Genomic DNA, 16,943 nt, shown 5'->3' on the forward strand with positions numbered 1-16,943 from the left:
AAACTTAAAAAGTTTTGCACAACAAAGGAAACAAGAGAATGAAAAGGTTACCTAGAGAATGGGAGACCATCTTTGGAAATTATATATCTGATAAGGGGCTAATATCCAGAATATAGGAAGAAATCCTACAACTCAACAACAAAAAATAAAAAATAATTTTTTAATTTAAACAATGGTCAAAGGAGTTCAGTAGACATTTCTCTAAAGAATATATAAAATGAAAAAATGCTCAGTGTCACTAGTCATTAGAGAAATGCTAACTGAAACTACAATGAGGTATCACCTCACACCCTTTAGGATGGTCACTAAAAAACAAACAGTGCTGGTGAGAATGTGGATAAATTGGAACTCTTGTGTACTGTTGATGGGGATGTAAAATTGTACAACTACTATGTAAAGTATTATAGAAGTTCATCAAAAAATTAAAAATAGAATTACTATATGATCCAGTATCGCACTTGTGAGATATATACAAAAGAATTAAAAGCAAAATTACAAAGATATTTTCACACCTATGTTCATAGCAGCATTATTCGTGGTAGCTAAGAGATAGAAGTAACACAAATGCCCATCAGCAGATGAATGGATAAAGCGTGATATACACACACAATGGAATATTATTCACCTTTAAAAAAAAAAAGGAAATCCTGTCACATGCAACAACATAGATGAATCTTGAGGACATTGTACTATGTGAACTACACTAGTTGTAAAAAGAGAAATAATGTATGATTCCACTTACATGAGGTGTATAAAAGAGTCAAATTCATAGAAACAGAAAATAGAATTGTGGTTGCCAGAGGTTGGGGTAGGGAGTGGGAAATGGGAAGTTCAATGTCTATAGAGTTTCATATTTGTTAGATATAAAAGTTCTAGAGATTGTTGTATAACAATGTGAATATAGTTAACATTACTGAATTATTCACTTAATGCTTAAGGTGGTAAGTTGTATGTTGTGTGCTTTTTATCACAATTTTTAAAAAAGACAAAATATAAGAAAACAAGACAAAATACACCCATAAAGCACAAAGTTTTACATTTTTTTAAAGTAAGGTTTTAATGTCAAGTTCACTTGATTTCCATTACAGCTTTCAAATAAATTTATCTCATTATAGAAGTAAACAGTGAAGGGTCCTCTTTAATATTATTAGAAAAATCATCATTGGTATGTCTCTTTAAAATTTTATATCTGTGGTAATTTGTATCAGATTGTCTTTTCATGATATACTATTATATTTTAACTGTTCTCTTTTTTCTTAGGGTACATTTAAATTCAAAGCAGAAAGTGACCTTTTCCTTGCTGAGCATCACAAACTTTTATTGTATGATGGCAAACTCTCTAGTGCCATTGCCTTCACTTACAATCCAAGGGCTACAGATGCCCAGCTGTGCCTGGAATCATCTCCTAAGGACAATCCTTCCATTTTTGTTCATTCACCACATGCACTCATGCTCCAGGTATTTGAGAATAATTTAAATGGTAATTTTTGGATGTATTATTGAGGTGTATTTAGCAGCTTTTATTAAACACATGGAATGTCATATTTTAGTGTTCCGTAATTACCATTGTGCTTTTTAATAGTTTTGGAAAAGAAATCATTTAAATCTCTATGGTGCTTTTTATTTTACAAGGATGTGAAGGCGGTTCTAACACATTCTATCCAAAGTGCTATGCATTCAATTGGAGGAGTACAAGTGCTGTTTCCACTTTTTGCACAGTTGGACTATCGACAATATTTGTCTGATGAGGTTGATTTGACTATCTGGTGAGTGCCTTTATTTTTTTCTGTAATTTGGTGTGAGAGTTACTTTCATCCCTGTTGAGCTACACAATACATTATTTGCCTTTCAGGTTTGTTGTGGAGTCAAAATAGTTTAAAGAAATTTGTGAGCTATAAATAATATTATAAATCCATATCAACTATATTAGTAATACTTTAAATTCTTGTTTTAAGAAATATGGAAGCTTTAAGAAACCATAAAATTGTTTTAGAATAAAGTTATAAATGTTGATAACGGATTTATCAAAAATGAAAACATTTTTGTCTATAGTTTTAATTTCAAAATATTTAAAATTCTTATTTGGAAGTGATTTATTATGGAAATTCAGCCTTTTATATTTTAATTATCTATTACTGATTGCCTGTATGTAATTGAAAGCTAAAATTTTCTGTGGTGTTATATGAGGTGATTGTCTTTTTTTTTTTTTAAATTAGATCATACATTTCACACATTTTGTTTCCTTTGCTGTAATGTTGAGTCTAAAAAAGGCAGAGGGAGGCATATGAATTCTAGGATAAGTTATAAAAATGTGGGAGAAGATGTTTAAATGAATTTCTCATGGCTATATAGTCTAGTGAAATTATGTATAGTAAAACAATTGTTTCATTTATGATTTGAGAAATTTAAATGAGTTTTATATTCTCCCATTTTAAAATTCTCCCTTTAATCTCTGCTTTTATATTAATACATATCTTCATGCCCATTACCAGTATATTTAATTAATGATGGAATAGTTTTCTCCAGATTATTTTTAGGCAACAGAACTTCCTTTTTTTTTCTTTTTCAAAAATGTAATAAGGTATTTGTCAACTATGTTTTAAAATATCAAAATTAAATTACCCTTGACATATTAATACTTCATAGAATTTTTTTGTCCTGCTTTAACAAACCTGCCTGCCTGCCTGCCTTCCCTCCCTCCCTTCCTTTCTCCCTTCCCTCCTTTCTTCCTTCCTTCCCTCCTTCCCACCTGCCTACCTGCCTGCCTCCCTTCCTCCCCTCCTTCCCTCTTTTTTTCCTTCTTCCCTCCCTCCCTGCCTCCCCCCCTTCCTTCCTCCCTGGCTGCCAGTCATGTTTTCTCTTTTTTGTGTGTGGGAATCTCTCAGAGCCTTTGAGAAGGTGGCAATAGCTGATCTTATTCCTTTCCCTTTTTGGTGTCCCTAAAAATTATGGGTAGTGGAGTGCGGTTGTAGTCCCTATTCAATTTTAAGCCTTCAACTGGAGAATTATGATTTTGTTTTTTGGGATAGTGAACAAACTTCTAACATTACTGTTCAAGGACCTCAAGCTTATTCTAAGTTAACTTTACTTTCTTATCTTCCCCTTCATGTATGTACTCTCTGCTCTATTCAAACTAGGCCAGTCTGGACCACCCCTAACACTGAGGTCCCCAAACTCTAGGCCCTGACATGGGTACCAGTGGTCTGTTAGGAAACAGGCCACACAGGAGGAGGTGAGAGGCAGGCAAGCAAGGGAAGCTTCATCTGTATTTACAGTCACTCCTGATTGCTTACATCACTGCATAAGCTTTGCCTCCTGTCAGATCAGCAGCAGTATTAGATTCTCATAGGAAGTATTAGATTCTCATAGGAGTCGAGTGCAAACCCTACTGTAAACTGCGTGCGTGTGTGTGTGTGTGTGTGTGTGTGTGTGTGTGATCTAGTTTGTGTGCCCCTTATGAAAATCTAATGCCTGATTATCTGAGGTGGAGCTGAGATGGTGATGCTAGCTTTGGGGAATGGCTGCAAGTACAGATTATCATTAGCAGAGAGGTTTGACTGCACAATAAATATAATGTACTTGAATCATTCCCAAACCATCTCCCCTACCCCCTCCGCCATGCCCTGGTCTGTGGAAAAATTGTCTTCCATGAAACCTGGTGCCAAAAAGGTTGGGGATTGCTGCTTTAACACATTTTGGGGATTTATACCTTAGTCTGTTTGCTCCACTATCTTTTCCCTCCTTTTGACCCTAACCCTTCACAATCGAATATCCTTGCTTATCTAAGTTACATCTATTCTTTAAGACCTTAATATATATATTTATTAACTATTTCTATTGTTTTTGGACATTGCTCATTTTTCTTTATATCATGCATATTTGTTGTTTCTAAGTAATTTGCCTATTAATGTTTTGATAAAGTATATGAAAATAAATATTTGAGTAAATTCTAATCCTACATTAAAAATCTAGTTCTGATATAATGTTCTAGGCAGTTTTGAAACTTTAATTTCTTTGAAATGGACAACTTTCTATTAAGGTAAATGGAAGGCTGCATCTGTGTAACCTAATTTTTAAAAATAAAATATGTTTTTTCAAACCATTGCCTTTTTTATATTCTAGTTCAACCTTGCTAGCTTTTATCATGGAGTTGTTGAAGAACTCAATTGCTATGCAAGAGCAGATGCTTGCCTGTAAGGGCTTCTTGGTAATAGGATATAGTCTTGAAAAGGTAAAGTATGAAATGATTTTTACATTTTTGATTCTTAATTTGTAGGCCATGTACTTGTTCTTCTAAGAGGCTAAGGAATCCTGTCTGCAAATATGTCTCCTTTTATAGAAAATTACCTAAATTAAAATAACATTTTGTTGTTTTACCTTGCCTCCATTCCTCTGTTAAAGAAATTTGGTAGTGAGCTTAATAGCATCTTTAACTTTGAGCATAGTTTGTGGGCCAACTTTCTTTTGGTATTGACAGCTTGTAATTTACTTGTCTTGCTTTGGATTAGTACTAATAGTTATCTTTGAACTACTTTTTTTGCAGTCTTCCAAATCTCATGTCAGCAGATCAGTACTTGAACTTTGCCTTGCATTTTCAAAATATCTGAGTAATCTGCAGAATGGGATGCCCCTACTGAAGCAATTGTGTGATCACATTCTTCTTAACCCTGCTATATGGATTCATACCCCAGCCAAGGTAATCTGTGTATTGACTTTGTGTTACTATGTTTGCTAAGTCTTTTTGCTTGAGAAGAGTGATAATTTTAAGGATTTTCTTTTATCCTTTTATATATTACTATGTAAAGTTTCAGTGGGTTGCCTTTTATTGACTAAGCCTACTTTTTTCCTTTCAGGAAAAATTGTAAGGCAGTATATACATATTTTTTCTTGCTGTAAAAATATATGTATATTTTCTTTCTTTTTTGTAAAGCAATGTCATAATTTTAAAAATAGAGCTATGGTCTTTACATTCTGATAATAAATCTAATAAAGTTTTACTTGAGGGAGGTTTTGTTTACTAAATATAAATCAAAGTTGGACAGTTCCAATGTAGATATAATGTTTCATAGCAACTGTAGCTCTGTTCTATTGCAAATACACACATATATCTATACTCTCTTTCTCTCTATATATATATCTATAAATCTTTTGTTTTCCATTCTTTTTTTTTTTTTTTTTTTTTTTGAGACAGAGTCACACTGTTGCCCAGGCTAGAGTGAGTGCCATGGCATCAGCCTAGCTCACAGCAACCTCAAACTCATGGGCTGAAGTGATCCTGCTGCCTCAGCCTCCCGAGTAGCTGGGACTACAGGCATGCATCACCATGTCCAGCTAATTTTTTCTCTATATATTAGTTGGTCAATTAATTTCTTTGTATTTATAGTAGAGATGGGGTCTCACTCTTGCTCAGGCTTGAACTCCCGACCTCGAGCAATCCGCCTGCCTCGGCCTCCCAGAATGCTAGGATTACAGGTGTGAGCCACCACGCCCGGCCTGTTTTCCATTATTTAACGACTAACTCTGCTTCTGCTTTCTCCCTATTTTTTACACACTTTTGCCTTCCACCAACACAATGAACTACTGAGTTTTATTCTTACAGGTACAGCTGAAATGTCAGTTTTTCTTTTTCTTTTCTTTTTTTTTTTTTTTGAGACAGAGTCTCACTTTGTTGTCCAGGCTAGAGTGAGTGCCGTGGCGTCAGCCTAGCTCACAGCAACCTCAAACTCCTGGGCTTGAGTGATCCTTCTGCCTCAGCCTCCCGAGTAGCTGGGACTACAGGCATGCGCCACCATGCCCGGCTAATTTTTTATATATATATCAGTTGGCCAATTAATTTCTTTCTATTTATAGTAGAGACGGGGTCTCGCTCTTGCTCAGGCTGGTTTTGAACTCCTGACCTTGAGCAATCCGCCCACCTCGGCCTCCCAAGAGCTAGGATTACAGGCGTGAGCCACAGCGCCCGGCCTGAAATGTCAGTTTTTCTTGAAGGCAGTATCAGTACTGATCTCATTTAATCATTTTAATTTCACATTAATTCACATTATAAAAACATATTATGTTTGTACAAAATAATTTATTTTTAGTTTTATAACAACAAACCATATACTTCTATGTGAATATGAATGAGTTTGTGATCAGGTGTTTGAACTATCTTTAATAAATCCTAATGTTGTATTAAATTATCCTAAAAATTCAGTAGTGGTAGTGTTAAGCAGGATTTGAACAGAGAAATTTTTATTAAATTGCTTAATTGTATCCATCTTATCTATAAGTTTTGTTAGACACTGTGTTATTTCGAACCTATTATTTTCATCTCTCCCCCTTCCTCTTTTGGTCCACTTGCAGTGTATATCATTGTTTTGGTTGCAATAGCACATACTTATTCTAGTTGTCAGGAAAAAATGTCTGCAGACTTTTTTTTTGCTTTTCTGGAGTCATAATATCATATTTTCAGCTGGTCTTTTCAAATGTTAAAGAGAAAAACAGCTGCTGACTTTGATTGCCATTTGGAAATAATCAAAGGAGTCAGCTGGAGGTTGTAGCTTTTTATCTCCAGGTTAAATTTGACCTCTTTTTCTTCCATGACCCTTAGTCTTATTTCTTTTCAAGGATTGTTTCAAGTTACTTTTTAGACCTTTTTACTAGACACTTTTTTGTCTTACTAACCAGCATATTTGTAAGACTTTGTGTCTCTTTTGATGTGTTCAGAAAGCCTCTTATTAGATACTTAGTTGTAGGGGAATATTTTTTTATTTCATCATATGATTTTCTTAGATTCCTAATATTATTACACTCTGTTTCTTACTTTCTGCTTTTTAATAACTTTCCTTAATTTCCTTTTTAGAATATGCAATTGATTTGATAATATTAAACTTTCCTTCTGTTTCAGCCATCTGCTTTGTATATCCATGAGGGTTTTACCGGCTTTTATTATAAAGGTAGTTATAACAAAGGGCAGGTCCAAATTTTGTTGAACTTGAAGGTCGTATAGTTTACCATGAGGGGAGCTCTTTAAAAAAAAGAATACAATATAAGGCATACAAAATTAAGTTTAGGGTCTTGGAAGGAACATGTATACATGAGTGGTCATAAAGTTTAAGCTTTATTAGTTTCATGGTTAATCCACCTCTGGTTACCACAGTTGAAGATATGGATGTGTGAATATGAAAAGCTTTGTTTTGGAAAAGAGAGCTAATAGTGATTTGTTATTTCCTTTTATCTTAGAATTTTTTTAATGACCTAGCAGGAGAGAGGAATTTTCTTGGCTGCAGTGGTCCTTTGTTTAATTAGCAAGTATTTATTGACTGACTAGGCTGGGCACTATGGATACAGTGGTGAACAAGATAGACTTGATTCTTGCCTTCATAGAATTTGGATCTAGTGGGAAAAAACATAATTTGTGTAGCTATTGAAATGTATAATGAGTGAATGAGGGAAGGTTTATTTATAATCAGCATGTGATTAATCTTGAGGGCTTCACTTTTATTCATTTCTATATATTTTTAATTTCAAAATATTAAGGGGGTACAAATATTTTTGTTACATGGATAGCTTTTATAATGCTTGAGTCAGGGATATTAGTGTGTGCATCACCCAAATAGTGTTCCTTGTACCTGCTAGGTAGGTTTTTACTCCTGCCCTGCCCCTTGTCCCCTCTTCTTGATTTCTAATGACTCTTACTTCCCTCTGTTCCCATGATTAGAGAGTATATCTGGTGTTTGTTTTTCCACTTCTGTATGTTGTTATTATATCGTTTTCTTTTACCACAGTATCATTCTGAATAGACCTTCTCCAGTTTCTATTTCTTTGTCTAATTTATCATTTTTCTGCCAAAATTCCAATATGTTCTCAACATTATGACTCTCATCCAATCATTTCTTAGCCTCAGACTTTTGATTGTTTCCCATTGTTTTCAGAATGAACTAGTCCCTTCTCTAGTATGAAGCCTTTCTGTAGATTCTCCTTTGTAAATTCTCTAGTTTAAAAACTCAAATATCCTCAGTGGAATAGGCAGGTATAAAAAGGGTTGCCTAGAGTAGTGGTTCTCCATCTTGGCTTCCAACAGAATGAGTGGGGAGGTTTTTAAAAACAAAACCAGCTTGGTTATAGTCCCAGCTGCTTGGGAGGTTGAAGTGGTAGAATAGCTTGAGCCCAGGTGTTCAAAGCTGCAGTGAGATAGGATCGTGCTACTGTACTTCAGATTGGGTAACAGAGCGAGACCCCTTCTCTAAAAAAACAAAAACCCCCAAAACCCAAAGCCAAAATCCCACCGCTTCCATTCCTGATTCTGATCACAATGGTCTGGTATGAGACCCAGGCATCAGCATATTTTTTAAAAAAACGTTTTCTAGTTATTTTAATGTGCAGTCAGGATTGAAAACTGTTGTCCTAGACCTAGGAAAACCTTTTATTTCAACCACCATTTTGCTTGCTTGAAATTTCCTTTCTTATTTTGTCTATCCTACTGTTCATCTTCAGAGCCTACTTTAATATCTACTTTATCACTGAAGGGTTTCTTCACTATTTTAGCTTATCCCAAAATAGTTTCTCTGTCCTCTGAATTCATAGTATTTAATAGCTCTATGCCACTCAATTAATTACATATTGCCTCATGACCTTTTTTTTTATGTTTTGGTAAGTGTATTTATTATCTTTGATATTTTTTGCTTAAAGTTATGTGCATTTTTCATCTTCACTGTATTTCAGCTGCTGAGGGACAGACAGCGTATGTGCTATTGTATTCCCATCATACAGTGCTATGTGTATAGTTGGATGTAAATATTTACAGAATGAGTGAAATAATGTGGTTAGGAATTTGAACTGTCATAGAAAGTGTTTTATTGCCTTAATGAGAAATAGATTGGGCCTATCCATTTGAACAACAGTAGCTACATCAAAATAATGTTATCTTGCTGCAAATCAGTGGATCACAACATATGTATGGTTTTCTAGATTACAATCATCTTCTAAGCCCCACTTTTAAGTGGTTCAGAATCTTCCAGCTTTTACCATGTAGGATTACTCATTGAGATTCTAATACATTTAGCCTTGATTATTTATTTGTAAGGCATCTGGAAGATAGCTACCTAATTTTTCCTCACTAAAGAAATCCCTAGGTGACACTGAGGTATCTTGCAGAGTTTGTGGGGTGAGAGTAGTATTTGAGGTAGGCCCATGAGGAGATTAGCTACTTCTCCCCATGGAGCCAAGTCCATAAGGTAGGGATCACCACAGAGGATAAGGAAATTGATAGGCAACAAAGAGAAATAAAAGAATACATAGAGACTAAGGTATAGTTTATAGCTTTATATATATATATATATATATATATATATATATAAAATCAGATATAACACAGTGGGGAGTATCTAGGAGACTGGCATATCTCCATAAATGACAGCAATATGGTTAGATTCATATAGGTTTTTATAATCACAGACATCAATTACCAGTTGTCAGGGTGACATATTTGCATATCAGGGAATGCAGTTGCTAGGGGATACAGGTAGTGCGTTAGGGTCAAAAGCCCTCTCAAGGGGCTTCTAATCTATCTAGATGAACAAACAGGTACAACGTCTTTCAGAGGCTAGCTTCTAAGTTCTAAGAGGTAGTTGTCAATGGACAGAGGTAAAACAAAAGAGGTATAATGACTCAATATTTCTTTGATCAGTTATGGCGGACTTAAAGGTAGACAGACAGGAGAGAGCAGGAAGCCCATTTCTATAAAACAGGTTGTTTATAACCACCAGGACACATCTCTGGGCAAAGTGCACTCATTGTTTCTGGTTCCCATCCTGTGGGCCATATTTGCCTTGTCTTGTCTTTCAAGACACAGGGAAGCTCACAGATTTTGAGATACTGGGAAGCCTTCCTGGAAAACATTCCTACTGGAGATTTGGGAGCTCTCCCATGATACAGCCTCTAATAAGTGAACCATTGAGTCCACACATTCCTTCAGAGAAAAACTCTGCAAATTCCTGTTTCTGTCTTTAATATAGTAATATTGGGTTATACAACAAAATAATGTTCTTATGAGCCAGATCTCATTAATTCCTGAATCGTATTTTCCCATCATGGTTGAAAATGAAAATTCCTTTAATATGGAAGGTAACATAAATGTTCAGTTGTAAGTGATCAGTGATCAAGGAGAGAGTATATATGCTGTACTTAAAGTTATTTAAGTTATAAAACATATCCACTAACAATAAAATGAAAAATTATTGATTTCAACATGAGAGTACAATAAAAAGGGGTCCTTATGTTTTCCTCCTATAAGTACTAGGCTGTGGTTGCTGGCAGATTTTTAGAGCCATTGTGTGTGTGTGTGTGTGTGTGTGTGTGTGTGTGTGTGTGTGCGCTTGTTTGTCAGTGGATATGTGTTATCTAACATGGATGTTATCGTCAAACTCAGCATCTTACTTTTTGGAACAAGTAGGCAGCCTGAGGGTGTTACTAGAAACAGGGGTAAAATGCTGGCGGGTGTCTTTAAGTTCTTCATTTTGATTGTATAGGTTCAGTTGATGCTCTATACTTATCTGTCCACGGAATTCATTGGTACAGTCAACATATATAACACCATTCGGAGAGTTGGAACAGTGCTTCTCATCATGCACACTCTAAAGTACTACTACTGGACAGTGAATCCTCAGGATCGAAGTGGTATCACTCCAAAAGGACTAGGTATATTATCTCTGTATATATTATGTTACACATATGCCAAATCAGGATTTTGGTTTTTCTTTTTTGTTTTAACCTATACTATCATATTATTCAGCAGTTCTTCTAAATCTTATTATGGCAGAATTTTATTTTAATCTCTTCGATAATTTAAATAGTTTGTCCTAAATTGTGGTTGCTATAGGTTAATAACTTGCTACTTGTGTGGAAGAACACTACTTGTGCAGGTATGAATTGTTTGGGGAGCAAATGTGACTGGGATATAGTTGTAAGGCACTGAAAATGAGAAGAAATTATTATTTATTGGTATTGATGCCAAAATCAATTATCACAATGAGATTCATTGAAAATAGTGTTTTGGGGAGACAGAGATTTCTTGCACAAGTAGGGGGTATCTTTTTTCTTGAAGATATAATGAAATTACAAAATTTCAGTACTTTCATGCATACTCAGGACTAACTTACTGAAAGGATAATATTCTTTTGTCATGTCAGCAGTTCATAGATGAGGTCAAAATAAAACTTTTGACACATGGTGGTTCTTTTGGTTGTAACTATTGTAAAACCTCCTTCAAACTGGCTTATGTCAATAAAAAGGGAATTAATGAGCTTATATAAACTGGCAGTTTCAGGTGCAAGTAGGTACACATATTCAGAATATGGCTGTAGAATCTAATTTGTCTCTCCATATTTACCAGTTCTTCTTCTGTGTTGGCTGTTTTCACATATTCTCTCTCTTGTAGTAGCAAGCAGCCAGTACACCTTCACATCCTCATTACTTTAAATCTAGCAAAAGAGCATCTTCCTATATGAAGTATTTCAGCAAAAATCTCTTTTAGTCTCATTGTTGCTAATTGGCTCTAATTGTAGCATATGCCCATCCCTGTGCCAGTAATTGTTCTGATTGCTCAGACATGGAGGCACCCCCCATATTGAAATACATGGTTTGAGAGTGAAGATGACATCAGTCCCTTGATAAAAATTAAGGGCTGTTGCTTCAAATTAGGAAATAGGTACCGGGGAGACAGATAACATGTATTCTGATTGTGGTCAAAGGCTTTGGTTGTTCGTGATTTACAAAGACAAGGTTAAGGTTTCATATTTGTATAATTCTTTTTATATCACTTTCAAAATAAACTTGATTTATTCTCACAGAATATGGTATCTAATTTAGAAAGCTATGAGGCTACAAAAAAGTTATATGATTTATTTAAGCTGGCAAGATTGCGGCAGATCTAGAACCAGGTAAGAATGTCCTGGTGACTATTTTGTGGTGCCTCTAGGTGTATCATGTACTGTCTTAGGTGCAAGTTTTATATTCTGGCCTTCATTTTGTAACTGACTAGAGACCTTGGGAAAGTCTTACACTTCAAATGAGAGAGCTGGACAAATTTTGTGATTCTAGTCTAACTCTGTAGCCAATTCTTGGTCAAGAAATCATAATGTGGAACAAATTTTAAACAATTTTCTTTGTATTTTAATTGATCTGTTCAAGGTCATGGTGGTCCTATGCTTTGGTGGTCTAGGAACTAGCTGTAAATAGTGATAAGTGGGAGAAAAATCATGAATTATATGAGGCAAGCAGTCCTGTCACGTAGGATCTTAGAACAATGGGTGTTTGGTTTCAAAAGCTTTCTACTTGGAAATTATATATTTGAGACATGAAAATTGACTTAATGTGAGCCATGTGTGACCAAGGACTTTCCGAAGCAGAGAATGAGATGTCAGAGGTAGTCAACATAATGTTTCCTTTCTTCATGAATGATACTGTGTTGTGAGGCACTCTTTTTTGAGATTTTTGTATTAGCTCATACAGTGGTAACAATAGGAGAAAATTTTTTCATACTGAATTCACATATAGTATTAATGTTCAAAGTTTAGATTTCCCTTTTTTACTTTTTAAACTTCTGTTATCTTACTATATACTCTCAAAGAGTCTTAAAACAAAACATAAGTATGTATTATTTTTGATACAAATTGTGTTAGTTCATTTTTATGTTTTGGAAATTCTTCGACCTATTCAAAGTACAAAGTTCTTCATTATAGTTTTAACATAACCTATTTTGTACATTTGGAGTATTGTATATACTTACATGTGAGATTGAATGCTTGTCTTTCTAGAACCATAAAAGAGAGGTTATTCTTTAGAAGACTGACCTTTATGTTTCTTATAAATAAATGGAAAAGTTATTGGGAATGAGAATTTTATAATTAGACAGCTTTGAGATCTTGAAATACTGAGTGTGTGTATGTGTATTTTTTTTAAAGATGGACCACGACCTAATCAAAAAGAAATACTTTCTCTGCGAGCATTCTTATTGATGTTCATTAAACAATTAGTGATGAAGGTGAGTTCATATTGCTTATCCTATAGCATGCTGTGTAATGTAGCATATAATATGAAATACAGTCTTCGTTTATTTATTCTTTTTTATGACACATTGGAAAGTCTTTTGAAAGATGTTTGTCTCCTTGTTTGTTTTTTGGTTCTTTCTTTTGGCATATATGACATAAATAATTCCATAACTGGAGATTGGTAATTGTAATGTATGTTATATTAATTTCTGTAGGAGTTCAAGTGTTTTCTTTCTTTCATTCGGCGAATAACTACTGAGTTTCTGTTAACTATTTGGTACTATTCTTGGCCCTGGCAATACAGTATTCAACAAAGATATTAAAGGAGGTTTCATTTTTAGAGAACTCCTTGTATCTGACATTCCGATTTTGAGAAATAATATTTCTGTACAAATATACTAGATAAGTATGGCAGCCTTTAGAAATGATCACATTGATTTCATTCTATTACAGAAGAAAGCAAAATTTAATACTATTTTTAAAGAAGGCATTTTGGTATTATAAGATAGCAATATATAAATGTATTTGTTAATATTTTATTCACTATTTTCCTATATAATTTTATTTTTTATTCTTTACTTTATAATGCTTTATTAGCTGTCACATAAGATTGTGGCAAGTGGATTTAACTTTTAGTATACCTTTTTAACTCAAATACTTTATTTCCATTTATTTAAAAAAATTTCTTGAATTGTCTCTGTTTTTCTACTCATTTCTAGTTTTTCCTTTTTTTGTTTGCCAGTTCTCTTTCTTGTTTATTTTTTGAGACTGTAGCTTTTAAAAATGATTCATATATTGATAGAGTATGTTGAAAATTTCATTCTGAGCTCATATTTAAAAGTGCTATGTTTTCCCCTACGAAATTATTTATGTACTTTACATTTAAACTTGATAATTTTAGAAACTGTTCATTTTATCCTCTAAATTTAATCTTAAATAAAAAGTATATCTTCTGTATTTAGAGGATTGGTAGGTATGGCTATTACTCTTTTATTTATCATTACTTATTATTTTTGCCTACTTCAGGATTCGGTAGCTTTACTAAGTAGGCTATCCTATTATATAAAGGGTTGAAAACGGGATAGTGATGTTAAATCTCTTTTGACTTCTACAGTTTTGAATACTGTTTGTCTTTAGTGCTTCCTCAGGTTTTTATTTTAAATTTAGATTCCATATTACATTATCTTTTTATATTTATAGCAGATGATCAACTTGACAAATCTATGTGTATAATTTCCCTCTTGAAATTTTTTTTTAAAAAAACATAAGCATAAGGTACTTGTATTATGTTTTTAAAGGATTCTGGAGTAAAAGAAGATGAATTACAGGCCATTCTTAATTATCTACTGACTATGCATGAGGTAATATTTGAATTTCATATTTTGGGATTTTATTTTTTGAAGCTGCATTATAGACTTTTTTAAATGTAAAAATTTAAGAAAATCTCTACTAATTATATATTAACTGTAATGAGGAGTAAATATATCTATTTAGGAACTAAATCCTGGCAATTTTCATTTAAATATCCTTTATTTAATGGCTCTTGAGATAATAATCATGAAAGGATTTAAACAGTGTTAAAATTAAATTTCATTGAATTAATAATAAAGTATACGAAAGCATACTTTAGTATATTTCCAGGAACCAATGTAACAAATGGAAAAATAGATTGTGAAAATGACTGAAAAGGATTGGATTTTAAGAATTCACAATCTTCTGACTGACTTTGCATGTTCAAATATTAAGTTAAATAACTTGTTTGTAATGTAATTTAAAATTATGTGGTTTAAAATTAAGTAGGTTGAAATATCATGATTAAATTAAGACATAAATAAGTTAAATTTAGCAATTGATGGGATAATGTATGTCACAACATTTTAAATGGTAATTTGCATTTTTATAGTATTATATTCTGAATAAATGTATTTTGGTATGGAATGGTGCCTTCTTTAATAATAAATGAGAGATAATGGTTGGACATATCTGTTAATTGGGGCATAAAGTAATGGCTTAAATTTCTTGATTAGATCATATTTGACTCAAAATCATTAACTGATTTTGATATTTTTTCTTTTGAGTGGGGTATTCTGTTATTTTTTAAAGATTTTCCTGACTTGAATAATAGCCAAGAGTTTTCAATAGAATTTACTAGCAATATGTTATTATATGTGATTTTGTTTTTTATTAACCCTAAGAGACCAAATGTACTTTATAAGAGATAAACTGGAAGTCCCAGTGGTCCTCTGTTTTCGGGGACCTTTCAGGTCCTCCAAATAATACTTTTTCCAAGATTCAGTGTCCTAGCTCTAGATTGTTAACTTACTGAAAATTAGAGTACAAATAGTTGCCATAGCAAAACTTCAAAAGCAATGAAGGAAAACCTAGAGTCAGTGCATCTCAGTCAACTAACCTTTGATAGCTGCTTCCCTTTTCCTTTGTGGGTCAGTATTGCCCAAGTTGCCCCTAATATATATGTATATATACTGGAATATCCAACAAAGGCTTCGAGGGGTTTTCATGAAGATTTTTTTGGGTCTAGAACTCATATATGCTTCGGTGCTGACATTCTGAAAATGTTCTCAAATTGTACCACATATAGTAGTATCTTGGCTCAAAAAATGTTTATTGATCATCTTCATCTTTAATACTGACAGTATATAATACTGTATATGAGAATTATCCAGTTTTTATTTCCCTAAAAAGTGTTCTTTTAGAACTAGTTTCTTGAGAGGTACAGTGATCAAAATATTCCAGGTTAAATAAGTTTAGAAAATGGTATATTATATGTTACCCTCACTACAACCACTAGATTTACAACATTTATTAGTGTATTAAAGGCTCTAATATGTTTTGCTGTAATAAAAAAGAACAATTTATTTTCCTCTTTCCTCTCAATTTCTTGGTATATAAACCTTCCTTTAAAAAAAAAAGTCTTTACGTCAGATCGACTGTTTCTGTAGATTATGTTTTAGGAAATCTTGATTCAATATAAGATAAAAGGTATTTTATTTGTTTGATTAAGAAATTGTTTGACTACTTGATGATGTGTATTTAGAGTTATAGAGATGAATGTGTATATTTAAAAGAACACAGTTTGTTACAAATAAATATATATTGCAGATATGTCTACTTATTTTTCTGAAGTTGAAATTTCTGTTTCAGAAGTATTCATTATTCAAATAAGTTGTTTTTACTTCATTTTTATTTTTAAATTTCTAAAATGATTGTAGGATGACAATCTCATGGATGTCCTACAGCTGCTTGTTGCATTAATGTCAGAACATCCTAATTCTATGATTCCTGCATTTGACCAAAGGAATGGGTTACGGTAAGAGTTAATATATCAAGAGTTTTAATATATTTAATTTAAGAGATTAGTTTGGAAATATTGGAAGGTTTCCTTAATATAGAAAGGTTCTTAAATATGAAAAGGATTACTTGATATTATATTATGAAATGACTTTATAGCATGAAAGGAGTTAAAATTTAAGATCCATTTATATCATGCATTATATTTTTTCAGTGAATCTTTAATTATAGAGCCTGTGTTCCTGTTTATTATTTAATTTGTGAAGACAGATATATCCCATTTCAGTATTTTGTAAGGTGGGTGCTATATAGAGCTATTGTATTGTTAAATTCTTTAGCAGAGTTATCTTTAGAACAGTAGTATTCAATTGTGATTCAAAATGAGCTTTCTGTCTTCCCTTTGAAATACCACTTTCTCCAACTCCTCCTTTCCAACTCATTATTGTGTTAGGTTGCTTGAGCTACCATAACCAAATACCATAGACTGGGTGGCTCACACAACAAAAATTTGTTTCTGACAGTTCTGGAGACTGGAAGTCCAAGATGTATATAGCAGGGTTGGGATCTTCTGAGGGCTCTCCTCTACGGTTGCCTACATCCTCT

At 33.2% G+C, this 16,943-nt stretch overlaps 1 protein-coding gene across 9 annotated transcripts in view; it reads left to right on the forward strand.

Moving 5' to 3' along the window:
* The window catches only part of LRBA (LPS responsive beige-like anchor protein), a 635,991-nt gene that overhangs the window by 109,609 nt on the left and 509,439 nt on the right, over positions 1 to 16,943 (forward strand). For all 9 annotated transcript variants that reach the window (XM_076010592.1, XM_076010588.1, XM_076010587.1 and 6 more), the window contains exons 10-17: positions 1,261 to 1,458; positions 1,633 to 1,766; positions 4,123 to 4,231; positions 4,544 to 4,696; positions 10,512 to 10,680; positions 12,945 to 13,024; positions 14,330 to 14,392; positions 16,262 to 16,359. In XM_076010592.1, the coding sequence (XP_075866707.1) occupies positions 1,261 to 1,458; positions 1,633 to 1,766; positions 4,123 to 4,231; positions 4,544 to 4,696; positions 10,512 to 10,680; positions 12,945 to 13,024; positions 14,330 to 14,392; positions 16,262 to 16,359 (1,004 nt within the window). The remainder of the gene's footprint in view (positions 1 to 1,260; positions 1,459 to 1,632; positions 1,767 to 4,122; positions 4,232 to 4,543; positions 4,697 to 10,511; positions 10,681 to 12,944; positions 13,025 to 14,329; positions 14,393 to 16,261; positions 16,360 to 16,943) is intronic.

Source organism: Microcebus murinus, chromosome 15 (assembly GCF_040939455.1).
Source record: "Microcebus murinus isolate Inina chromosome 15, M.murinus_Inina_mat1.0, whole genome shotgun sequence".
NCBI lineage: Eukaryota > Metazoa > Chordata > Mammalia > Primates > Cheirogaleidae > Microcebus > Microcebus murinus.